Source organism: Panthera tigris, chromosome E3 (genome assembly GCF_018350195.1).
Source record: "Panthera tigris isolate Pti1 chromosome E3, P.tigris_Pti1_mat1.1, whole genome shotgun sequence".
NCBI classification, from domain to species: Eukaryota; Metazoa; Chordata; class Mammalia; order Carnivora; family Felidae; genus Panthera; species Panthera tigris.
The window spans coordinates 40,000,206-40,026,783 of NC_056675.1; the positions used below are offsets into that span (position 1 = coordinate 40,000,206).

The window sequence follows — 26,578 nt, forward strand, 5'->3', positions numbered from 1 at the left end:
GGGCATCAGAGGGGCCGAACCCACAGTACCCCGGCAGGCCACACACTCCTTGTCTTAAAAGTGAACCCTTTAAATTGAAATAACTAGAAACTCACACGAAACCGTAAGAAAACAAGAGCAATCCCTTGTGCCCACTGCACACAGTACGAGATCTCCCTCAGGACACAGGCCGTGATATGACCCACCGTCCTATTCTGTTAGCACCTTTCGGGTCCAGAAAGCGTGGCCTGACCAGACTTAATCAATACCAAAAAAACTTAAAACAAGGAAACAATGAGGTCCTGACACAAACAAACCTCAAAAAAGTCCTGCTCCCATGGAGCGCCTGGGTGGCTCAGTCAGTTGAGCATCCGACTTCGGCTCGGGTCATGATCTCGTGGTTCTTGAGTTCAAGTCCCGTGTCGGGCCCTGTGCTGACAGCTCAGAGCCTAGAGCCTGCTTGGGATTCTGTGTCTCCCTCTCTGTCTGCCCATTCTCCCCTGTCCCCCAACCCCGTGTCTGTCTCTCTCTCTCTAAAAAAAAAAAAAAAAAAAAAAAAAAAAAAAAAAAAAAAAAAAAAAAAAAAAAGTCCCGCTCCCTGAAAGAAGCCAGGCCTAAGACCACATGGGCACCATTGTCTTTAGTGAACTGTCCCCGTCAGGCAAATCTAGAGACAGACAGCAGATGGGTGACGGCTGGAGGCTGGGGCGGGGGGGGTGCAATTTAGTGAAACGTTTCCTTTCGGGGAACCGAAATGTTCTGGAGCCAGACGGAGGAGATACTCATACAACGCTGTGCGAAGGTCCTCAAGGCCCCCGAGTCAGATGCCTTGAAGTGACCAACGGTTAGTTGTACGTTATAGAATTTGACTCAACCAAAAAAGAGGAGGTATAGGGGCACACCCAACACGGGGCACCGTACACGAATCAGACCTACACGCCCAGGAAGATGACGAGAGAGGAGCGGAAAGGGGTTTTGAGGGTAAACACAAGGGAAAGATTCTGGAGCCATCAACCTGGGAACCACATCCTGCACCCTGTGCTCGGCCCACGAGCACCTGCCCAGGTGGGACACCGGGTCTGAGGGCCACAGTGAGCGCACGCGGGGTCAGAGAGCGCGAAGGCCCGTTCAGAGCACTGGGGGAGCCCCACTGCTCCCCACGGATGCCAAAAGCCACGTTACCTGAGCCTTGGGTTCTGAGCCAGGCTCTGCACGCGGGCCCAGGCGTGGTTGTTCCTCGGCTGCAGCTCCACAGGGACTTTCAAGGGCAGGCGCACCGGCTTCTGGTCCTCGTCGTCACTCAAGCCTATGACAAGAAGGGGCCGTGAGAGCCGGGCACACGGACGCCAGTGCAAAATGTGAAAAGGTGCTCCGGGCAGGCGGCCTCAAGAGGTCTCGAGAGTGAGACTGGCAGGGGAGCCTGCGAGGCTCCACGTTCTGAAGGAGAACTGCGACGTGGCCGCTTGTGCACCTGGGAGCCCGAGCCACGGACCAGGCTGCGACGGGCCAGGAGAGAGTCACCTGCGATGCCGGCTGCCGCTTGGTCTGAACGGCCCAGGGCCTCTGAGGGCACCCCGATCTCCTATGCGGATGCGCTGCCGTGACCAGGGGTTTCAACTGCAGGTGCCGCCAACCGGCAGGACCACGTTCAGTAGACTCTGAACCAGCGCGAGACTCCGAACCGTCCATCGAGAGCCCGCGTGAGCCCCTGCCCCAAGTCCATGTTCACGTACCGTCCGGGTCACACAGCTTCTTCAGAGCTCGGCACATGGGCGCTTTGATCCGCAGGTTTCTCCCTTTGTAGCGCACGGTGGTGGCCCTGGGAACAGAGTTTCAAGGAGACAGTGAAGCCTCCAAATGACCGGCCGCTCCCCACCCGGCACACACACAAGGGCCAGCGTGCCCAGAACACACAGAGCCTGGGCAGGTGAGGGTCCCCAGGAAGCTGCTAGGGTCACAGCTGTGCACGGCGAGACCTCATCAGGACCCGGGCGGTCCCACTATTTTCCTGCCCGAGCCTCACACTGTAGAGGACATCTGCGCGCCCTCTGGCCTGGTGACCGGTGTGGCACCAGCTGCTGTCCATCCCCTGGAAAACCCACCTCGCAGAAACCCCCATCAGACATCAAACGCGTGCCCTTCTCTCCTTCCCTTCCGCCTCAGGTCCCGCGAGAGAAAGTCTGAGCCGCCCTCGCGATGAACGCCACCGTAAACCACGGCAGTGGTGCCCGGGGAGTACGGGACACTCTCAGCCGGCAGGCACGGTGCCACTTGTTCGTGCTCTCCAGAACCGACCTGTGGGCACATCCAGACTGTCACAGCTGTGGGTGACACTCCGTCTGGATGCTGCTATGGCCAAAATGTATACAGTACACAAACTAAAGTAATTCCATGTAACCGGCAAATAGGAAAACCAGAACGGTAACTCCTTCCAAAAAGCACACTCAGAATGCTCCAGAGATAATAACGGCCGGCTGCTCTGCAAAGCGGCAGTGAAGTCACGCACGGGCAGGACAAGTCCGAAAGACGCTGCAGCGCCACTGCCCTGGGCCCTGCTGCTCTCTCGCTCTGCCTCCGGAAAGTCACAGAGGATGCATGTTGGCTGCAGCTGCCATACAAAACACGGACCTCTGGAACGAGCTACCCGATGCCAGTGAGCAAAAGCGGTTTTCATTTTGGAAAAATGGTCAAGGTCTGTATACCGACTGTGCGTTAACCAGTTCTTCGAATGCTGGCCAGCTGGGACCCCCTCCAGGAGAGCTGCTCTGTCCTTGCCATTTCTTTTTTTTTTTTAATTTTTTTTTTTTTTTAACATTTATTTATTTTTGAGACAGAGAGAGACAGAGCATGAACGGGGGAGGGTCAGAGAGAGGGAGACACAGAATCGGAAGCAGGCTCCAGGCCCCGAGCTGTCAGCACAGAGCCCGACGCGGGGCTCGAACCCACGGACCGTGAGATCATGACCTGAGCCGAAGTCAGCCGCTTAACCGACTGAGCCACCCAGGCGCCCCATGTCCTTGCCATTTCTGAGAAAACCTCGGTGAAAAAGTTACAGAACGCACGCGGTGTGCTTCCAAGGATGTGAAAAAAGTGACGGATTTCTATCTGTACGCACTGACCTCAGAAGGACACGCGTGGAATCTGTGCACACAGTGACTTCTGGAGAGGGAAGGGGGTGGGGGGCTGGGGGGCTGGGGTCCACTTCTGTTTTACACCAAGGGTGTGCACCACTGACGTTTTTACAAGGTCATACTGGCACACCACTCACGTAGTTTTACACAGTATCACCCTGAAATGGGAGCTTCGAAGGCCAAGGGCACCCTGCAGTGGGGCGCGGCTGGGGGGCGCACACATCGCACACGCCACAGCGCGTCCCAACCTCTGCCTCTGAGGAAACAAGGCCGCACGCCCCTCCTCCTTGGAAAGGAAGCCGCTCAAATTTCCAACACGGGTCCCCTAAAGGGCAGACTTCACCACTGCCCCCCGTTGAGCGTTTCTAGGGCCAAGCGGGAGGTGCGACGTGGGGCAGGGCTGACGGCTGGAGACAGCCTGCTCGCACAGAAAGCTCAAGGATTCCAGCAGCGACACGCTCGTGGCCTCTGCCTCTGTACCCGCCCCCCGCCGTCCCCAGAGTACCGCTGGGCCCCCTGTGCCGGGAATCCGATGCGGGATGCCACGAGCGGCACTGAGGACGGGCAGGCTGCCCAGAGACCAGGGGACACCAGGTGGCCTCCTCCCCTCACTGTGTCAGGTGGCACAATTCAGAGAATGGCGTCTACGCGGAACGTGCCCCTCGCTCCACTGAGAGCAAACACGTGCAGTATAATCATCTCAGTCCGGGAAACGGAGGTGGCCACGTGTGGCCGGGGGCGTGCCACAGATGGCCTCAGTCCCGGCCCGTCCCCAGCGACAGCTCTGGGGCTGGCGGGCCTCTCTGCCCGTCACTTCTCATTCCGTCTGTGCCAAACCAACAACACAGGGCGGGAGGGGCCGTGCCAGGGGGCACCTGCGCTTGCGATAATCACATTTTCCGTTAAACTGCTCTTTTGAGACTTCCTTTTTTTTTTTTTTTTTTTTTTTAAAGTGAAATTGAGCAGCCTTTGGTACGACCAGAACATTCTGAGATTACAATCCCTTCCCTATTCTCTCAAATGGAAGTTCTATGAGTGGCCTGAGGCCAGAGCCTGCGGGGGCAAAGCCGTACTTGAGCTCGGCTCTGGGAGGCCAGGCAGCAGCACCCCAGGGCTCGGCGTCTGCACGAGACTCACAGGTTGCCCTCCGACAGAGGTTCACACAGAGGGCTCCATGCAAACCGCCCCCCTGTCGTCACTTTGACACAACAGGCAACAAGCTAATTCCTCTACACGTACATGCACAGGAGCCTGGCTTTCCCGTCTGCAAAATCACGTGATGAACCCAGAAAGCGCGTGCTAAGTCTATGCTGCCCGCCTGCAACCATCCTAGGGAGAGGGGACCTCAGAGCTCTCCTCAGCCCGTCTGCTCCCGAGTCCCACAGATCTGTAATGAAAGGACACCCACAGTTCACCGAACAAAGCCTGCATGAGAAGCAAGGACGGGAAGGCACTTAAATAAATGCCCCACGAGCTGCGGCCTTAAATAAAGCTGCAGTTCTCCACGGGCACCGTACTGATCCCCCCCACCTGCTTCACCTTTACGGGCCATTTGCTCTGTTGGTGGGAACCAGGGTCTGCTGCTGGAAGAATGGACACATCAGGCAGGGGGACACAAGGGAAACCTAGAGACAGACCCACACAGCAAGGACCCTGGCTTCACACAAGGGCGCAAAGAGCCAAGGGAGGAAGGACAGTGCTTGCAACAGATGGAGCTGGAGTAAGCGGTCACACAGCCCACAAAAACCCACCCCGGCATAAAGGGCACGTCACGGATCACGGACCAAAATTTCCCACCATAAGACGTGCATACAAAGACACGCAGCAGCGCGTGACCTTCGGGCACACAAAGTTCTCGGACGAGACCCAGAGGTCACGGCCTGCACAGAGAGATGGCGGACGGCACCCTGGCGGGACCGGGCACCTCGCCCTGCCGTGGGCACCACGGAAGCGGGACAAGCTGCGGACCAGGGGGAAACACTGGCCGTCGCCTATCCGACACGAGGCTCGTGTCTGCGAGGAGGGAAACAGAGGCAAGAAAAATGCAGTTTCAGGTAAGCCTCTTGACGGCCCGCAGCCCCCTAACACCTGGAGCACGCCCGTGACCTTCCGCGAGGAACTAATGGCAGCCTTCCTGCCTTAACGTTTCTGTTTGATTAAGGACTAAAAGTTACCTTAGCCTAACAGGAGCTAGCCCCTCCAGGTCCTGAAAGCCTGCTTCCTAATTCCTTAGAGACTCACCCTGTCCCTAACCCCCACTAAGTTAAAAGCATATACTCAGCCACTCCTCACAACCCCAGTGCGGCTTTTTCTGCCCACGGGTCCTGGCCCCCTGCTTTAATAAAATCACCTTTTTGCACCAAAGACGTCTCGAGAATTCTTTCCTAGCTGTTTGCTCACGAACCCCATCAGACGACACCTGGAGAACTTTCTAAACTCAGTAATAAGGAAACGGACATGAGATTTGAGCAGGCCCATCACCAGAGACAGAAGGACAAGCACAAGACATTCAACGCGGTCCGTCGCCAGGGAAACGCGCACCAACACCACCGGGAGATGCTGCTGCCCGTCCCCAAGGACGGCTCAGGACAGCTCAGGACAGCTGCCACGCCAAGCATGCAGGGCGTGGGCAGCGCCCGGGACGGTCCCTGGAGAGCGGCACGCCATCTCCCCACGGAGCGGCACACGCTCACCTGTGGACTTGCCCAGGCGACACGGAACACACACCCGCAGGCGAAGGTTTAGAGCAGTTCCTTCTGTGCAACAGTCCGCGTTCCTCACCAGGGGACAGACCAGGGGACGGCGCAGCGGGGACACTGCTCTGCAGGAAAAGGCATGAACTACGGACCCACAGGGACAGATCTCAAGAGAGTTGCGCTGAGGGGAAGATGCCAACCTCTGAAGGCCACACGTGGCATCACCCCATTTGGATGGCGTTCCGGGAAAGGCAGGACCACGGGGGTCAGAGAGCAGCTGAGGGGCTGCCGGGGCTGGGTGTGGGAGGCGGCCACGAGGGGGTGCGGGGGTGACGGAGCCACCCGTATCTGGATCGGGGTGGTACCCAACTCTGCGCACTTCTTGGAACTCAGAAGAGCAAGTGAAAGGAGCCAGTCCGAAAAGGACGTCTGCTGTACGACACCAACTCGGCGACATTCTGGAAAAGGCAGCTGTGCAGACAGTAAAGGTGGGAGGTCACCGGGGGCAGGGAGGAGGGAAACGACCGGGGAGCACGGGGGACTCCCGGGGCAGTGACACTACCCTGCAGGATCCCGGAACGGCGAAGCAGGACACTGCACGCTTCGCTGTTGTTTACGGGCCATTGTGAGACACAGGCACACATGTTGAAGACGTCAGCTCAAAACCCGCTTATTGACGGCGACACGCGGCACGCGCCACGGACCAGAGACGAGTCCACAGTCCAGCAGGGGAAAAAGACACATTAAAACGCGACAGGACAAGTAACACACGCCCCCGCGCGCATGCACACTCTGGATGCACTCTTGCGCTGGTAAATCCAGGTGAAGGGTACGGAACTGTCTGCCATACCTCTGTTCCAACCTTTCCGATGTTTAAACTTTTACACAATAAACTGCCTGGAAGGCGAACAGAGTGACCGTCTTGCTTCTTAGACACAGGCGAGTTTGGTGTGCGACACTCGTCTGTCCAAGCAAACAAAGCAGCTGGCAGCACCTGGCGGCGATGTACTTCTCTGCCTGGGATCTGCCGGGGGGCGGGGGGGCAGGGAGGGGCGCCCGGGGAACCCCGACGGACCGGTAAAGGGCCTGACAGGTGAACACCCGCAGCGCTGGATGTCACACGCGAAAGGCGCGTCACATCCAGACTTCACGGAATCCCAGGGCTAGGGAGGGGCGTCCCAGTTCGCAGCTGAGGGACGAGCAAGAGCCCGTCACCGAGGGCACGGAGGGAGCGTCCCAGATGGGGCAGCAGGAGGAAACGGCAGTCAGAAACCCGAATCCCAGTGAGGCGTGCCGCCTGCCACCCACAGCTGCGTTCCGGCGACTCTCCCGAGCACCACCCCACCCCCAACCACAGCCGCGGTGATGGGGCCAGGAGGAAGGAGGAAGAAGGAAGAAGGAAGCAGGAGCCAGGGTACCACGCCCTGTGCCGAACCTGCCGCGGCCCAGGGCCTCACGAGCTCTGCGCCAGAGCTGGCTCCTACCGGTCCCAGAGGGAGACCAGCAGTGGGGGGTCTCCCTCACCCCACAGCCCTCCAGGGGCTCCTAGACGGTCCTACCACCAGGCAGTGACAGCACCCATGCACGATGAGGCCCAGTCAAGGCTGAAGCCACAGATGTTACGTTTTCGCTGCCAGAAACACAGACAAGTACGTTTTATAAACATAGCTCCACAGAGCAAATGTGATTATAGCAATTTAAAGCTAATAAAAAAGAACACCTTTCCCCAACATGGAACTTTTCTCTCCTAAATAGACAAAGACACTATTGTTAAAGACTCAAATAACAAAAGACACGTGTCAAGTCAAGAACGGGGACGCCCCACTGTGTGGGTGGCCCAGCGGGTTAGGTGTCCAACTTTGGCTCAGGTCATGATCTCACAGCTCCTGACTTCAAGCCCCAGGATGGGCTCTGTGCTGACAGTTCAGAGCCTGGAGCCTGTTTCGGATTCTGTGTCTCCCTCTCTCTGCGCCCCTCCTATGCTCACGCTCTCTCTCTCAAAAACAAACCCTGAGGGGCGCCTGGGTGGCTCAGTCGGTTAAGCGTCCGACTTCGGCTCAGGTCATGATCTCGCGGTCCGTGGGTTCGAGCCCCGTATCGGGCTCTGGGCTGACGGCTCAGAGCCTGGAGCCTGTTTCAGATTCTATGTCTCCCTCTTTCTCTGACCCTCCCCTGTTCATGCACTCTCTCTCTGTCTCAAAAATAAATAAATGTTAAAAAAAAAAAACACCTTGAAAAAAAAAAAAAAGAACGGGGGCACAAAGAGAACTCCAGTGTGAGGTGGGAGCCCCGCATCAAGCCACCTCACTGTGGCCACGCAGCCACGCACATACCCCGCCTCTCTTACAGAAAAAGAACAGAGGCCCCTATGTCCCGCCCAGGAACTGGTCTTCTCTGTGACGCCCCTTTGCTAGCGAGAGCCAATCTGAGATGTTACAAGCGTGGCTTGCCCTTTGATCTGACCGCTCTCTAGAAGTGGGGTGGGGTCAGAGGGCATACGCACCGAGCTCCCGCTGTTTGCAAACACCCACTGTGGACGGCCGAAGCTAACGCCTCTCCACTCACGCCTACCACTGTGACTGTCTGTCTGCCTTCCTTCTTCTCCTGAGCCGAGGGAGGTGGTACAAGGCATCTAGGGAGGCGGGCGTTAAACATCGACCCCCCTTCTGGATCTGGGTGGGGTCATCACGCACTCACAGGGCTGTGCAGGAAGGAGGCTCCGAGGGCATCCCTGCAGCGGTCCCCTGGCAGCACGGCTCAGGGAGGGAAGTTGCTGCCGGGGGACTCCGGCTGCAGCCCCACACCTGCGGATTCAGAGAGTTCACGCTGGAAGGCAGACACCCTCTCACGCCCTCAGCGTGACCTGCTACTGTCAGCCTTGACCTTGTTCTCCGGGTGAGGTAGTGTCCCATCTGGCTCCTTCCCGCCTCCCCGCGCACAGCCCACACCCGAGGGGGAAGGAGCCGCGCTCCCCTCCCAGCAGGCGGAGGTTCTACACAAATTACGTGGAACCTTGCAAGGAAGTTCATCCCTTGTCCCCCACAGAGTCACCCAATCACCGATGGCATTGGTCCAGACGCATGCGTGTTTAATATTTACGGGTCATAACCCAACTGTAAACATTCATAGCAAACAGGAATCCTTGCTTGTCCAGAATAATCCTGACCATCACGTTACCTCTGGGCTTTACTGTGATGGTTCCTCACTGAGACCGAGGGCGCCCGGTGCCGTGTCTGAGGTTACCCGGACCTTCGGACCCCCAGCTCAGGGCCCGGGGCTCTCCAATCTCTGGCAGCCCCTAAAACTGATCCTCTGGACACTTTCAAACTTATCAAAACACGCCTTCCTCACATCAGATCAACCATGAGGCATCAGGCCCGCGTGCCTTTCCAGAAGCCCAGGAGCCCACCCTCTCCCTGTGCGGGCCCTCCCAACAAGACCAAGACAGAGCCTAAGACAGAGCCAAACGAACTGGCTTTGCCATCAAGCTGGCCACACACGCCCTGAGCAGAAAGAACCAGGAAGAGTCTCAGCCAACGACTCGGGCGACTCAGGTACAAGGTCGAGTGAGAGCTCCCCCAAAATCGCATCCGGGGAGAGCACTCCGCCTCAGGGCAGCTCTCGCCCGCTGGGCAGACGGTAGCTCAGAAACCACCTCGACCAAGGACTTCGCCTGCCGTCCAAGGCTCCTTGGGTGCACACAAGCCGTTCAAAGAGGCCACAAACTCAAAAACTGTAGCAGGCGGCTGGGGGGGGAGGGGAGCCAAATGACCCACAAGGCCACAGCTGGTGGCCTCCAGGAGGCTCCCTCTGCCCAAAGACGAATTTTTAAGGTGACCCGCACTCCCCGGCGGGGGGGGGCAGGGGGTGAATTGGGGCTCGCCGGAGCAGCGGTGATACGCACAGCCCAGTTACCATCGGGCCTGTTCACAGAAATAAGCCCCCGGAACTGAACAGGGGCATCTGTAAGGGAAGACACCGGGCTGGAGCCAGAGCAGAAGTCACACGGCTGGCCCCACCCGTCGGGGGCTCACACCTGAGGGACGGGCCTGCAGACCACCCGACAACACAATCAGGGAGGAAAGGGACCTGGGTGCGGGAAGGCCGTGACTGCAGAGGTGGCAGGGCCGACCAGCCCTCCACCAGCAGGGGGCCGGGGACGGCAGGTGAGTCCAGCGGAGACGAGGAGCAGGGATCTGGGGAGAGTACACGAGCTCGGGGCGGGGGGACAGACACGGCAGCCGGTGATGGGGGCCAGGCCGAGGGAGAAATGCACGCACACAGAAGCTGCAGACCGCCGAACGGAGGTGGTCAGGGCACCGGCTGGAGCAGCTGTGAGAGGCCGAGGGGCCACACTGCCTCCACCTGACTGGGGAAAAAAGCAAGCGGTGGCCAGGGGAGACCTGAGAGTGTGGGGTCGGGGCCTTTCCCAGAAAGAACTCCCAGAGACTTCCAGCTGGGGCCCAGGAGACGTCTAGGACATGACGCGATTTATAAATCGAGGCACAGAATTGGGGACACGTTAGATTTGGAATCCCTCACCCACAAACGGGGACAGAGGCCCCGGGAGCACTAACACGGCCCACGGAGAGCACGCAGGGGCACAGAGCTCAGTACGCCCTTGGGATGGTCCCAGGAGGGGCGAAGGAGGAGAGAAGACCGGGCAGTTACAGGGCTGGAGAGCCTCGAGTCAGACACTTGGCTGGGGGCTGGGATCACCTAGCAAGGCTGACAGTGCAGGAGGGCTCCAAGGCCAACACCGGAGTCGGGGCCAGGGGGCAAAGCACACCGTGCCACTGGGACGACGGGAGATGGGGCACGTGGCAGGGGCCTAGTGCCACCTCCATGGCAGGAACGGCCTCTGCAGTTGGGCTAAGCAAACAGGAGAACCCCAAGCTCCCGGACGCCGTGAGGGTGAGGGCAGAACGCAGCAGCATCAGACCTGGCTTCCCCTCGTGGGGCACAGAGCCCCGGCAGGTGCGGGAAGGGGCAGCACATGAAAGGGACCGGGAGGGCGACAGGAAAGTGGGAGAGGGCTTGCTCTGGTGAGAGGAGAAGGCACTCCCCAACACGAGGTGGGAAAGGGAACGTGAGGCGGGGAGGGCCGCGTGGACGCTGCCACCCCCGTGGGGGACCCGTGGGAAGAACGAGACAGGGAGCAGCCCAGGCCAAGTCTCCCTGCTCTCCCCGGGCTCTGAGAGGCTATCAGCTTGAACCCTGGGGAGGTCAGCACTTCAGGGACCTCGGTGAGCAAAGGGAAGAAAACCCCACGCATCTTCAGCTCTGCATCTCAGAGAAGGGCGCACGCGTCCACACAACAGCGATGCTCCCCGAGACGGGCCTACTCACCCTGCCTGGATGAGCTCGTTCAGCTTCGTGGCATTCTTGTCGTCCATACCTAAACGCAAAATAAATAAACGTGAGCACGGAGTAGTTCGGAGCAAACTGGGTCAACGGTCCCAGGTTGTTATCTTCAAGTAGAAAGCAAACACCCCGGTTCCTTTACAGAACATTCGGAGATTTCCAGAACACAACTCCTCCGGCAGCCGTGGCTCCTCCGGCAAAGCCGGTGCTGAAGGGGCCACCCGCACCTGCACGGCCCTCCTTCCCTCGGGACTTTCTCAGGGGAAGCAAGCGCTGCCTGCCTCCTGCCCAGACCCCCGGCACGCTGCACCTCTCCTCATCCCTGGCCTCCGAGCTCAGAGACTCGCTTCTCAGGGCGCCCGGCAGGCACACTTCTCCCTCTGGGCACGGTATCGTCGGTCGTGGATGCCTAGGTGCCCGGGGTGGACGAATGACAAACCGAGACCCTGTGCGTTCACTAGAGCAGACGCCACGCTCCTCTGCCCTCCCAGGGTTACTGCTGTCCTCAACAGAAGACACAGGGACAGAGAGCACACGGAGGTGGTGGGGGTTTGAGGGTCATTGCAAAATTCTTTGGACTCTTCCGTACGTTTTGGGGAAACGAAATTAACAGGCCATAAACACACATCCAGGCGGAAAACCAAGACAAGAACAAAATCCTTAGAGCGGCCAGAGAAAAGTGGCGCATCCCCTCCAGAGGCGCAAGGACACAACGGTCAGCATGCTGCCTCTCACCAGAAACAGCGCAGGCCAGAGACGGGGGAGTAACAGCTTCAAAGTGAAGACAGGGAAAACTATCAAACCGGAGCTCCACATCCGGCAAAAACACCTTTCGAGAACGAACACAACCTAAGGGCTCCTGGGTGGCTCAGTCGGTTAAGCGTCCGTCTCCTGATTTCGGCTCAGGTCATGATCTCACGGTTCATGGGCTCGAGCCCCACGCTCGGCTGTGAGCTGACAGTGTGGAGCCCGCTTGGGATTCTCGCTTGCTCTCTCCCTCGCTCTCGCTCTCAAAAATAAATGTTAAAAAAAGGTTAAGAAAAAGAAAAAGAAAACAACACAAAGCTTTACGGATGACTCACCGCTGAAAGAATTCACAGCCACGCACAACAACCGCGTGGCGAGAAAGACCAACGCGAGCCCTGCAGACCGAAGGGAAATGGTGCAGAGGGAGCAGCCGCTGGGAAAGAGGCGCGGCAGGGGGGAAGCAGGTGCGCAGCCAAGCAGCCGCCCTGCAAAGAAAAGCTGCCCAGACACACGGTGTCTCCCCGGCCCCCCAACACCAGCCCCTATCGCAGAAGAGCCCCCGTGTGAGACTCAGTCCCGGGGGCAAGAAAACCTGTCACTTAACGGCCCAGGAGCCTACGGTCACTCGTTTTCATCCAACTGGAGCGTCCTGAGCCCCAGGGACAACGCCCAGGACAGGAGCTGCCACAATGCTAGACACGAGCAGCGCGTGTCCGAATCCCAGGAACACAGCAGGGACACCATGTCCGCTGCTTCGGGATTCGTGAGTCTGGAGACCTCAGGGAGAAACAGGCGTGTCCACCGCTGGCATGCCCTGAGCACGCTTCGTGCAAAGCCCGGAAGCGGCTCCCAACGAGCAGTCACGAGAGGCTGTGGCCTGGGGGTGCCCTGCACCAGGCAGTACCCCGAAGCCTGCCCTTCCCTGCAGACTCACAAAACGACACAACAGTGTCCCCGCAAATGGACCCGTCGGGGGAGTGTTGTGGGGGGTGGGGCGCTCAGGCAGGGCCTCATGGGGTGCATGTGCGAGAGAATGTGCAAGTATGACGTGCAACTGGGCTGGGAGGAACCGACGAGGCACCACCGGCAGGACTGGGTCAGCTGAGCTGCGGGGCGGCAGGAAGAGGTGCTGAGGTCCAAGTGCAGGGGATCCTGCGATAGCCAGGGAGGGTGACGGTAAGCCGCCTAAAGTTAGGGAGCAAGGCGCTGACAGATCAAGGCCAGGGTCACGCAAAGTCAGACTGGCTGAGACACGGGCACGGCAGGGACAAAGAAGGGGCCCCGCACACCACCCACCAGAGGACACGGGCGGGGAGCCAGGCTGGCCTACGCGGAGCAATCCATAAACGCCCGTCCCCCCGTCCTCTGCTGCTTCCACGCCCCTGCCCCGCTGCCCCCTCTGAGCAGCCCCCTCGCACGGTCTCATGGGGCCTCGGGAGCAGCCCTGTGGGTGAGCACTCTTCCCCCGTGCGATGGTGGCCAGGGGCACCTGCAGAGACCAGCGCGCCCCTCTCCTCGGAGGTCACACGGGGAGGCAAGGTCGGCCACGAGCTGCTCGGCGCCCCAGGAAGGCCAGAGCAGCCGACGTCTATCGGAAATCTGGGTGCAAGGAGACGAGCAGCGAGACACCCGCGGAGGGACCTGGACCCTCCTAAGTACCAGTGTCTTGGGAGACCAAACGTGAGGCTGTTCTCGTCTACGGGCCCAAGGGGTGCCACAGGCTCAAGTGGGACCACGTCCCCAGCTGGCGCCCGGACAGGTGCGTTGGGTTTTCCGGGAAAACTGAACGCAGACGGGTACTAGGGAAGACGGCAGCACGTCGAGTGGTGACAGGAAGGCGGGCATGCATGACAACATGCCTGGGTCTAGGACGCCTGAGCGAGAAGGCGCGCACGTGTGGGGAGGGGTGCACGGACGTGGCCAACGTCAACGACACGCCGGCCTGAGGGAAAGTGAGGGTCTGTGGGGCCGTGGTGCTCGCCAGTGCACCACACGTAAGACGTTTTCAAGAGTCAAGTCGGGGAAAGAAGAGCTGTGGCAGTAAAGACCCAACGGCGACGGTACGGCAGGCCCCGTGAGGAGCAGCCACACGTGCGGGGACCCCCTGGAGCCCCATACTCACAGCCCCCAACCTTCTTCCGCAGCTCGCCATAGCAGATCAGACCATACAGCTCCTGGGACGACTTCTTCAGCCCACGGGAGAACACTGAAAGACGAAGGACGGACAGCATTAGGGGGGAAGACACACACGCCTGGGTCGGCCAGCTCGTGGCACGGGAGGGGTGTGCGGGACGTTGACTCCGGGGACACGGAGTGGCGAGCCCACAGGAACACAGGGCTGCTTTTCAAATCTGCAAAGTGAGAAGTTAAACAAGAAACCTGGGGAGGGGCTAGAAGATGAGTGATGTCCAGGCAGCGCGATGGCCCCCAGGAGGAGAAACCGGGAGGGGGGTGTGGCCAGCTTCGGGGAGGCGGGGGGGCGGGGGGGGGGGCGTGACCACTCAATCTGTCACGTATCTCTCTGCGCACACACAGAATCCGCCCGAGTTCCGTATGAGGCTGGCAGTCCCAGGACCGGGGAGGTGGGGTGTCGGACCATCTCTGACCGCTGACCAGCCCGCCCCGGGCCCCGGGCCACACGGAAGAGGAGCCACGGCCCCTACGATTACAAGCATTGACACCCAACTCCTCAGCAACAGACCCCCTTCATGGGGAAGCAATGCATCCGGGTCAGACGCCACACATCCCCGCCCGCACCCTAGGTCCTGGCCTCTGGTGTGAGCAGAAGGCTTCCAGAAGCTCCTGAAATGACTCAAGACAGACTCGGGACAGAATGTGTCCCTTTCACACACCTCTCTTTCCTGCTGAGCTGTTGCCTGGAGCCGTCCTGGACCCAGACAGCATGCAGGGACGGCAACGCAGAAGGAGGGCAGGCCCTAGGTCCCTGGCACCCGCCTGGACCGCCTACGCGCTAAGGTCTGAGACGCGAGAGAACCCTTCCATACTACCCAAGTTCCACGGCAGCTGCAAGCAAACTTGGATACAAGTTATCAGCCCAGCCCCAGCAGTCTGGTGGCTCTTATGTCGCCTCACAGAGCCGTGACCGGTGCACCTGAGCCTCCACTGTCCTCACGACTGCTCTCTCCGCCTTTCCAAAGTCACCCACGTGTAATTAAACCACCAGGCAAGGAAAACTACGATATATCAACAGCCAGAAAATAAGACCTCGAATAAACGATCTAAAACAAAAGCTCCAAACCTCGCACAGGCTGCGAGGAGCCGGGGACTGCTAACACCACCGGTCAACTGCTCCTCAAGGTTCTCCTGACAAAGACACAAGGTCTCACTGGATTCCCACAGGAGATCGCTACTAAAGATGCTTTAGGGTCCGCTGGGCAGAGGACGAACAAGCACGGGTCGTACCGACAACAGAACGGTGACAGCCATGCAAGGGAACGAGGCTCTAACGCCCGCAGTGACGTGAATGCACAAAGACGACGCGATGCTCGGTGTGAGAGGTCACACGCAGAAGGCCACACGCTGTTTGGTACCGTCTGTGTGAAGCGTCCAGAGCAGCGAATCTACGGCTGCAGCGGCTGAGGACCGGTGGGTGGCTGGGCAGCGCCGAGCCTTGAACTAATGCCCGTGCGCCACGAAGGGGCGGCCGGCTGCCACCAACGTGCACCAACGTGCTCGCTGGGATCGGCCAGAAACCCAGGCGGAGCCGCCAGCTCAACGGAAAGAAGGCTCTTCTCGTGGGCCACTATTCTGAGACGCCAAGAAGCACACAGGTCAGGTAAAGGACAGCGGGGACGTGGGCCACCCCGTGCAGAAGGCTGGGTCTGAGCCCGCAGGGCCTGCTGTGGAACCGACATGAGGTGCAGGGGTGGGACGCGAGAGCAGCGGCTCGTCCACCCCTCGGCCCAGTCGGGGAAAGAACCAAAGAGGAGTCGCACCTGCCGGGACCAGGGGGGTTCAGGAGGCCATCTAGGAGGAGGAGGCGACAAAAACACAGAAAATCGACCCTAAGTGCCTCTCAAATCCGACCAAGAAAAAACCCCTGTGCGTGGTACTGCATCTGCCCTGGGGACCCGAGTGTCCCCAAAACAGTGGCCACTCTGCCCACAGTGTGGTCGGCATGAAAGACAGTGTGCCCACCGGCGGTCCTGGAGTCACCTCCTCCCTCTCGCCCCGCAGCTTTCTCACGTGAAGAGAGCTTTCCGGGACCAGTCCCCGGGGCAGAGCCCCCTCTCGTGGATGACTGAAAGCCGCTAGAGAACAGGATGTGCAACAAAAAAAAGTATAAAAAAAAAAAAAACACAAAGAGCCAAAGAACTACGACTGTGCCTGCGGCCGCTGGCACAAAAACATCTGTGAAGATGATGGATGTTGTCGAGTCTCGGACTCGACAGGACCTGGACCGGTGGTGATGTTTTCAAATCAATTAGAGATCCGAGCAGCGCTCTCAGGCAGGGGTAAGCACAGCCAGCAAACCCATGGACGCCGTGGGGACAACCTGGTCAACGATGACACGTGGCTGACTGGCCACCACACACCCAGGCCAGCAGACGATCTTCCGTGACCGGTCACGTGGACACCGAAAGCAAATGAACAAAATAGTATCGGCAAGAGGGCTGCCGACTCTGACCGGGTGGTCCCCATCCACGGAACGGGCAGGCCGCTAGAAGGTGCTGGACCCACCCATCGCTCTGTGATCTGCTCCGCCCCGAGGCGCCAGCGGAAGGCGCTCCAGCAGTGAGAAACGACGGCGCTTGCTGGCCGGACAGCAGCTCGGCATGGCCACCCCCTGGGCACAATCGGGCACCGCACACGAGGCCTTGGTGGGAAGGCAGACGTGCCGCGAGGGGGACGAGACGCTCAAGATGAGACGCAGCTCGTTTCACCTGTCGTGTGAATTTACCCGAAGAAAGGATTTCCGGAGGAGACTGCCGTGTGGACAGGGACGCCGCATTACTTAAAAACACGAGAAGTGAGGTGCCGGTCTGAAAGGAAACATTTGCGGTAACGCCGACTCACGGAAACAAGGCTGAACAGAAAGCACACGGAGAAATCCCACAGTGGCGGGAGAAGGTGGCCTGCAAGCCGACGCACAAAGGAGGGAGGGTGAGCCACTGTGCTGAGAACGCGGCGGGGGCGTCTGGGGAGAGGGCGCTGGCTCGGCCGTGGGGCTCGGCTCCCCCGCTTACCGTCGGGAAAGGATCTCCGTGTCCAAACCCGGGTTTTCTCGTGTGCCCTCGGGGTGGCGTGCTCAGCGAGCACAGAGCGGGCCAGCCCGCAGACCACAGGGGGCAGGGAAGGATCCAGGCCCAGCAGACGCGGCCCCGCTGTGGATCTGGCGACGTGAGGGGCAGACTAGGAAGGGCAGGACCAGACGGGGAGAAGAGCGATGCTCTAGAACAGGACCAAAGGGGACCAGGCGGTGGGGACAGACCCCAGAAGCTCTGAGGTATGACCAGCAGGACTCTGACTGGCGGGTGACAGATGTCCACAAAGATTCAAAGGGAAGAAACTTCAAGGGACGGTGTCAGGTGATAACCGTGACCATCTGGAGCTTAGGCGCCCCCTCCCCAAGGGCTCCCAGACGGGCCAGTGGCAGCGAGAAAGGATTCCTCTAGGATAGCGGTCGCCAAATGCAGGCCAAATGCAGCCCACGGCCTCTTTTCGTGAAGGAAGTATTTGGGGAACACGGCAATACACACGTGCGTACATCTGGTCTACAAATGAGCTAAGGCAGCAGAACGTGGCAGTTTTGTTAAAGACGGTAAACCCCGAAGCCCCAAATATTTACCATCCGGCCCTTGACACAAAGGCACACCCCTTGAATCGTGCTCTCTGGGCCTTTCTAAGGTCAGAGGAGGAACCCCAGGTGCCGGGGGGGGGCCAGGGAAGAGGGGCGGATGGGTCACCCTGGGTGGTGCTGGCTCCCGCGTGACTAAAATACACCCCAAAGTGCCGAGGGAACGGCCCACAGGCGGGGCCCAGGCGGCAACACGGGAGTCCCCAAGGGCTGACACAAAGGGCTCACGGCAAAGGCTCAAAGTGGGGATGACCACCGCCATCTAGGTCGTCCTACGTGAGGGTTCGTATTGTTTACACAGAAGGGTCAGAAATGAACGGAGTCGGTAGAAGCAAACGTCTGGAAGGACGGAACTACGAGAGCGGCTGTGGAAATGAAGACCAGTGTCGAGAAAGGTGGAATCAATGATCAAGTGCTGGCGTGACCCGTGGGGACAGAGGGGTGGTCAGAATGGCTGCTCCGAGAGTGACGTCAGACCCGCACTGGAGGATGACCCGGGTGGGTGAACTGAAGACAGGGCTACCCAAGCCTGGCCTCAAACCCAGAGGTGAGCCTCGGGAGAGCCAGCCCTCCACCCTGGCCCTGCCCAACCCCCGCCCCGAGGAGCCACCATCGGGGAGAGAAGGGTGGGCGTTGGCTGTGTGTGCGCATGGTGGTGGGGGGGTCCGATTCTGGCCTGCGCACCTGTGGCCGCCTCTCCTCATCCACTGTGGTGACCTCCCCTCCCAGTGGGGGACGCAGGCCCAGAGCACGAGGAATGCATTCAGCTAAACGGCCGGCGGTCACCAGAGGTACCAGCAGCCGGAGCACCGTGAGGCACCGGAGCCCTGGCAGCAGGGCCGGGTGAGAACCACGCCGCAGTGTGTCTGATGGGTTTGCTGGAAACCAGCTCCGACCGGGAGCCGGCCGCGCCTCCCACCTGCCCAGGAGCCAAGCCTCGGCACACTCACCGTTATCGAAGTCAATGTACTTGGTGATCTTGTGCCACGTGCGGTAGTAGAAATGGCGGACCTGCTCTTTGTTCTTCACCATGCTCGCGGGCTTCCCTTTCTTCTTGTACTTGAGGGCGATGTTGTTCTGGATGGCTTCAAAGTCTTTCCCGTGCTGGAAAATCAAGCGCACGTTAAAGGCACAGAGCTTACAACAAGGCAGGCTTCCGTACCGCACAGACGCTTCCCGGGAAAGGAGAAAGCCGAACGGACCGTGCAGCGGTCAAGCACGTGTCCTTCACGGCATCAGCTTCAACCTCGCCTCTCCAGAACCTCAGGGGGTTTTTTGTTTTGTTTTTCGTTTTTCTGAAACCCCAAAGACGTGCGTGAAGACTGAGGTTTTAAGTGGAATAATGGATAAGGCAGCAATAGAAACTCAGGGATAAAACTGTCATAGCACGGGAGACCAAAGAGTAGGACCCCAGAGCAGGAGGACACAATGCTCATGGCTCAGATGAAAAGGTTAATGCCCAGAGTCCCCTAGAGACCATGAGAGAAGACAGCACCATGAAGACAATTGTGCGAACACAGAACAGAAAGACGAAGGAGCTCAGAGTGTTGTATACCTGACCTCTTAAAACAATACAACCATCCAGAAACATCCTCGCTGCTCTGGTCAAACAAAATGCATCCTATACTCAAATACGGGCCGCAAATATAAACACTCAGAGAACCACAGAATATGCTCTGAATACATCTACGAGCCATCCTTCCTTCAACATCTTTGTGCAAAAGCTGAGAATTTCTGAGAATTTCAGATTGGAACTGACGCTCCAGAGAACACCGACACCACCAGCACTGTTCCAGAGCTGCAGATGCCATTGAAGCTGAGGCAGTGAGGAGTCCTGGGGAGAGCCCAGAGATGACAGCACGCCAGCAGCACTGTGCACCCCCGGCACCCATATCTTGGTTTCTAAATCCCACTTCCCGAGAGGAACCGGGGCCTCTTGGAGAGATGGGAGCAGGGAAAGTACCAGTGAGGCTGGAATATCTTGCTGTGCACGGATCCAAGTGCCGACGGCACCACAGGAGCCTGGGGGAAGAACACAGGAGGCAACCTGAAGAGGCTCCCAGTGGCCAAATCTGCCGCAATATGGGCAACAAAACCAACAATGGTGTGAAGAGACTGTGACCCAAAGACTAGCCTACATATCCCTGAATCCACATGTAAAGGAATTACTGAATTCACACCTAAATAGGGGAGACGAAAGAGCTTTTTCTTGAATGAGATTTCCAACTAATAAGTGTAGGAATAACGAAGTCAGAAAATCGTGATGGACAAACGCTGTAACAATGGTTATTTCAGATAAGAAGTGGCATTAGTGGCTAAAGTTAGTGGGGAAAAAATGAAAAACGGGGTATTTATTTACGTAGCCTCAAAGTACAAAAAAAAAAAAAAAAAAAGACTAGGCAGCACAGGACCTGGCAGGTGCCACCTGAACGCAGTCACCAGGGGTCACACCACGAGGACGGGACAGAATACCTCACACAGTCCGGACAGGATGCACCCAGGACAGCCCACACTCCCGTGGCTTCCTTGACAAAAGTGCAAAGTGTGTTTAATCATAAGGAAAGCTCAGAGAAGCCCAGAGCTAGGGGCATTCCACAACCTAACAGACCACAAGTCTTCAAAGGGTCCAGGTCTTGAGAGCCGGAAGGAGGTCCCCAATGGAGTGCTCAAGAGTCACGTCCACTAAATGCAACGTGAGACCCTGATCCAGAACGGACATCAGTGGGAACACCAGCTAAACCTAGTAACACCTGCGGGTCAGTAAATGCTACGGTCCCACGTCGAATCTCATCATGCTGGCCCCACTGAGGTTACGTGCACATCGGGAAAGGTATATGGAATTCTCTGTACTCTTTCTGCAAGTTTTTCCTCCAAGTCTGAAATTCAAAGTTAAAGGGCGCCTGGGTGGCTCAGTCTGGTTAAGCGTCTGATCTCGCAGTCCATGAGTTCAAGCCCTGCGTCAGGCTCTGTGCTGACAGCTCAGAGCCCGGAGCCTGCTTCGAATTCTGTGTCTCTCTCTCTCTGCACCTCCCCCACTCGCACTCTCTCTCAGGCATAAACATGGAAAAAAAATTTTTTTTAACGTAAAGTTTAAGAGGCATCGGGGTAGCTTAGCTGGTTAAGAATCTTACTCGTGATTTTGGCTCAGGTCATGATCTCACAGTTCGTGGGATGGGGCCCCGTGTTGGGCTCTGTGCTGACATCATGGAGCCTGCTTGGGATTCTCTCTCTCTCCCTCTGCCCTCTGCCCATCCCCTGCTTGCTTTCCTCTCTCACTCTAAGTAATAAGCATTTTTTTTTTTTAATGAAAAATGAAAGTTTGAAAAAGAACTCGTTCACTGTTTAAAAAAACAGCTTGGGCACCTGTGTGGCTAAGTTAGTTCGGTGACCCACTTTGGCTCAGGTCATGATCTCACAGTTTGAGTTCGAGCCCTGCGTCAGGCTCTGTGCTGACAGCTCAGAGCCTGGAGCCGGCTTTGGATTCTGTGTCTCCCTCTCTCTGCCCCTCCCCTGCTCATGCTCTGTCTCTCTCTCACTCTCTCAAAACTAAACATTGAAAAATTTGAAAACACACACACACACACAACGGCAGGTAAAACACAAAAAGGCGTCTTCGATGCCCTCCTCTGGGCGCCCCGCTCCCCGCAGGCCCCCCCCCCCACAGCCCTTGATCAGAACCACAATGGAACGCGTGCAGACGGCCTCTCCACCTCTTGGCTTCGCTGCACGGCGGGAACCAAACCCACGAGGCACACGCTCTCAGTGGGCCGGAACCAGAATCTGGGTTTGGTGATTCCCCATCCCATGTTCTAAGACGACGCTGCCTTCCGAGTTCCTGGGGTGCCTGTCAGCATGGACTTCCAACTTTTCAAGCTCCTGTTACACTTCCCTAATCAGAACGGCCCTTTGGGGCGGCTTTTTCGCACCCTGGCACCGCTCCCACACTCTGTCCCGCAGGGGCCTGCACCCACAAGCTACCCGGGGAGAACTAAGGACGGGAGCCTGGCCACTGAGGCGGAAGTCACAAACATGAAAAGGGAAAACGGGAAGTCGGCGACAGGCTTTGTGAAGAACCAACCAACACCGAGCGGGTAATGACGTCAAGGATGACAACAGTGATGTCAGCTCCCTGACAGGAACCACGGCCCACACCCGTTGCCACAGGAAGAGTCTGGGACAGGCCTGGCCCGTCTGCGTCCCTCCCGGAACCGTCCCAAGTTTAGTGGGTGGCGAGGGTGGCACTCCTGCCTCTGGGAAGTGTCTGAAACAGGAGACAGCACAGAAATGGCATCCCCCCACACAAACAGGGTGACAGAGGCTCCGTGCCATCACTAGAGTCCTGCACGGGTCGGGCTTGAGACTGCCCCTCCCCGTCCCTCTCGGTCATGACAGCTGCTCAGTCCCTTGTGCCTCTCTGTGCCGAGCTGGGTCTGTGTCGCTGGAAGCACAGCTGAGTCCCACGTGTGCGTGGAAAAGGCAGGAATGACTGACACACACCGCAGGGGCCCCTGCACCCCTCAGTCCAAGCTGTTCTGTCACACCCCCAACCCCAGCTCGTCAGCCCTACATCAAGGCCTCGCCAGGGTCCCGCCGAGCCCACGTCAGACACACAGCTCAGCGGTAAAGCACACACTCGTCCTCTCTCTCTCATGCACACACACACACACGATACGTGGGACACCCAGTCCCAGCTGGGGAAAGCATGAAGTGACCAGAAGTGTCAACTATTATGGTTAATCCAGGATTTCAGGAGATCTCAAACACCTCGCTGGCGGAAAACGTACAACCAGAAAGCCGGCCCAGCGACAAGGGACTGAACTAATTTACCCAAAGACAGGCGGGGCAGGTCACTGCCAGGGAACCCTCCCCGCGCTTTTTAACAGACGAGCATATCTTCTGCCCTCATTCTGGACCCTGGCAGCCAGACCCCCACAGAGCTGCACCCCCCGCCACCCCCTGGGAAGGAGGGGCCACACCAAAGCAGCTAAGGTTTCAGGTGAGGGTCAGCTACACATTCAAGGACAGTCCTCGGCCCTCCGGTCTTCTACGCCTAACACACAACTTCAGGGAGGCCTAGTCCGGGGACGTGAGTATACAAAACCAGCCCGTTTGCCGTGCTCTGAAACCGTCATGGGGAGGGAAAGAACACACTTGACCTGCGTGAGGGACTCTGCACCTGGCAGAACGAGCCTTAAATGCACACTCCGTGATCTCCCTGGACGACTGAGTCCCTCGGCATGGACACAGTGGCCTCCTCCAACAGGGACAGCAGAACCGAAGCACTCCCCGGAGGGAGAAGGGCAGCCAGGGGAATATTCTGCCATCGGCACGGAGTCTTCCCTCCGCGCGGCTCTAATCTCTCCAAGGACACTTGGGCATATCAGCTCCAAAGCCCCTTTCTGCCATGAGCCCTGTTTGCCAGGCTTGGGAAGACTTTTCCATCACTCCCATTACTTCGCTATTAAAAGAATCAGGCTCGGGGCACCTGGGTGGCTCAGGGGGTTAAGCCTCCGACTTCAGCTCAGGTCATGATCTCAAGGTTCGGGGCTTTGAGCACCGCGTTGGGCTCTGTGCTGACAGCTCGGAGCCTGAAGCCTGCTTCACATTCTGTGTCTCTCTCTCTCTCTGCCCCTCCCCTGCTCACACTCTGTCTCTCTCTCTGTCTCAAAAATAAATAAACACGGAAAAAGTTAAAAAAAATAAAACAAAGGCATCAGGCTCGCTGACTGAGCAACCCACTCATGACACCGCACCCCAATGAGGCAACCTACAATACCGCACGTACACGGACGTTCACTCCAGCGCTACTTATCACAGAATCCGGAAGGAACCACCCCAATCAACAACACGAGGACGGTTAAACAGAGCAAGGGTTGGATGCAGGGTAAGCACTGAGGTGCTGCAGGCCACTAGTGTCTGCTGTCACTGCTCGATTTGGTCACTGTAGTCAAAAGCAGCCAGAAACCACGTACAAGTGAATGGGTGTGGCTGCGTCCCAGTCAAACTTCGTTTATAAAAACAGTGAGCACACAAGCCGGTTTGTTCTCACGTGAAGTAGAATGTTTTTAGGCGTTAACAGTATACCGACCAAAAGAACTATAACATACCACGAAAAGGTACTTGAGATTAGTAAAAAGGGTATGTCTGGGGCGCCTGGTGGCTCAGTCGGCGGAGCGTCCAACTTCGGCTCAGGTCACCATCTCATGGTTCATGAGTTCGAGCCATGCTGACTCAGGTCATGATCTCACGGTTCCTGGGTTTGAGCCCCGCATCGGGCTCTGTGCTGACAGCTCAGAGCCTGGAGCCTGCCTTGGATTCTGTGTCTCCCTCTCCCTCTGCCCCTCCCCGGCTCATGCTCTCTCTCTCTTTCTCTCTCTCAAAAATAAAGTAAATGTTGAAAAAAATTTTAATAAAAGTAAAAAAAGTATGTCCACTATGGTTGCAAATATTTGGGAGTGCAAAACAGAGAAGTGAGAAAGGTTGGCAGGGAGCACAGCGGGGAGCACGTCAGGGAGCACGGCAGCCTCTCTTTAAAGGGACATTGGGATTGGGATCGGGGCAGGGGCGGGGGTGGGGGGGCAGTTTCTATTTTTAGGACTTTCCATTCTGTCCCAGGTCAGCTGTGACATCTCTCAGGGTTGAGCTGCCTGCTCTGACTGATGTGCCAAGTGTCCCCTTGTCCCTCCCTGTCAGGGACCGACCAAGCCTCCCGAGTCAGCCCACTCAACTGCACAGGGAAGGCACAGGGACAGGACAGTGCTCTTCAGGAGAGAATGTTCCTGAGACAACAGAGAGACTCTTGGAAGAGAAGGAAAGGAATCCAACAGAGACGCTTCCTAACAACCACCTCACTCTTAACCAGCTTTTAAAGTCACACGGTGAGGACAAAGGGCGAGGTCCATGGCGAGGCATGGGTCTCGGGGACCCACGCCTGCAGCCCATCAGGGGCTCCCCACCGAGCTGCTGAGCTAGGAGATCTGGTAGCCACGTGGCTAGCAAGGCAAAGGCAAACAGGGAAACGCGGACAGAGGCGAGAGGCTGGCCGTGCCGCCTGTCCTGGCCCCAGAGCTCACCTCGTACAGCCCCTCGAAGAAGGTGTTCTTGTCCTCTGTGCTCCACGACTCCCACTGCCGCCGGGCCTTCTTGCCTTCTTCCTTCTCACCGCCTGATGACCCCAAGTTCCGGGAAGAGGAGCGGGAGCCCCCGGCAGGGGCGGCAGGGGCAGCAGGGGCGGCCCCAGACCCATTTCCAGACGACGATCCGCCACCGTCGGCTCCTTGGAGAGAAAGAACTATACAGTGATCTGTCCTGAAGGCTGCAGGGCTCGGGGATGCCCCGCGGCACCCGCGTCAAGGGTGGCGCCACACGGGACGGCACCTGGGACCCACCACTTGCCCGGTGGGGCTGTTCACCGATGACCTCATGCTGACCTGACCTGACTCCTTCCGATCTTTTTACAGAGAGCAAAAGCAGAAAGAGGTTTCCGTGGACCCACTGAGAGAGCACAACGTCCCCACCGGAGGCAGACCGCCCTTTGCCCCGTGACCTGAAAACACACGTCACGTGTCACAGCGTCTCTCTTTCTCAGATGTGTCTGGGGTGAAGTAATTCTGGTTTTTCCAAACGAACGCAGTGAAATTCAAACTCAAGAAAACATTTAAGCATGTGTGAAATACCACCTTCTCTTAGAAACAACCCATACTTCAGAATGCAAATCACTTGATGCCTTTAAAAGAACCTTTAAAAGATCTCAAAGGTCCTCTTTGTTGAACAACTTCCACCGACAAAATCTGACATTCCAGAGTGACCGGACAAGCCCGCAGGTGCTCTGCCAGCAACAGTGACGAGTCCCGGGAACGCACGCTGAACGGGAAGGGCACGGCGAAGTGTGACGGCTCGGCACTCCCGGGGGAACGCAGGCAATCCGCGAGGGGCAAGGGTCACCCATAGAACACGTTTACGACCTAGCCCACTCCTCCCACCCATCTGGCTCCTTCCTCAGAGAGAAGGGAAGCCCCCGCACACACCCACGATAGCCGGACTCTCCCTCAGGAACCTGCAGGACCATCGGTGGGGAGCAATGCAAACTCTCAACGGCTGGGGACGGGGGTAAAGTAAGACCATAAAGATAAAAGCACTTGGGAAAGCAAAAGCGAAACCAACGCTGAATATCGTGAAATGCTTTCCCGGTGAGATGATCGTAGGCTTGTCCAGGGAGGCCGCCTCCCCGCTCACTCAGGCAGGGCCTCCCGGCGAGGCTACGCCCGCCTCACCCCCTCGACAGGCGTGCGCCTCCAGATCCGGGGCAAAGACGGGGAGTTCGCAGCAAAGCACAGGACGTGCAAAACTTTAAGCCCACTGATCCATCTCCGCTGGCCAAGACCACCCTGGAGAAACACGAGGCGTGGAGCGGGGGTGGCCTGAGGGACGGGGGGAGGCAGGGTCACCGCGCACCCAGAGGTCTGCCGGACGACGGCTCCGTGTCGCTGTGCCGAAATAAGGAGCATTTTCCCCACGAGTCAGCCCCCAGAAAGCAGAATGCGTTGTCACACATGCAGAAAGATCACGCGGCTACGCAGAATGGGTGGGATTCTCTCACGTGGAAAAGCGTGCAAAAGTTCAGGGACTTCAGAAGCCAACAAGACTAGGGCCCAGAAACCGCCGTTTGTCACCGCTGCCCTGTCCAAGTCACTGCCGCTACCACGAGAGACCCTATACACACACTAATTAAAACTCAATAAAACACAAAACCCATACCCTCGGTCACACCAGCCACGTTTCTAGCGGTCAGTGTCCCCAAGTGGCTAGTGGCCCCTGTGCGAGACAGCACAGACTACTTCTAC

General features: G+C 58.0%; 1 protein-coding gene across 4 annotated transcripts in view; it reads right to left on the reverse strand.

Moving 5' to 3' along the window:
* The window catches only part of CRAMP1 (cramped chromatin regulator homolog 1), a 57,210-nt gene that overhangs the window by 19,965 nt on the left and 10,667 nt on the right, over positions 1-26,578 (reverse strand). For all 4 annotated transcript variants that reach the window (XR_006212688.1, XR_006212689.1, XM_042972395.1 and 1 more), the window contains 6 exons: positions 24,809-25,011; positions 18,686-18,839; positions 14,040-14,123; positions 11,156-11,204; positions 1,713-1,798; positions 1,162-1,285 (listed from right to left, as the gene is read on the reverse strand). Coding sequence is in view for 2 of the 4 variants with exons in the window: in XM_042972395.1 (XP_042828329.1) it covers positions 1,162-1,285; positions 1,713-1,798; positions 11,156-11,204; positions 14,040-14,123; positions 18,686-18,839; positions 24,809-25,011 (700 nt within the window). In the remaining 2 variants the exon portion in view is untranslated. The remainder of the gene's footprint in view (positions 1-1,161; positions 1,286-1,712; positions 1,799-11,155; positions 11,205-14,039; positions 14,124-18,685; positions 18,840-24,808; positions 25,012-26,578) is intronic.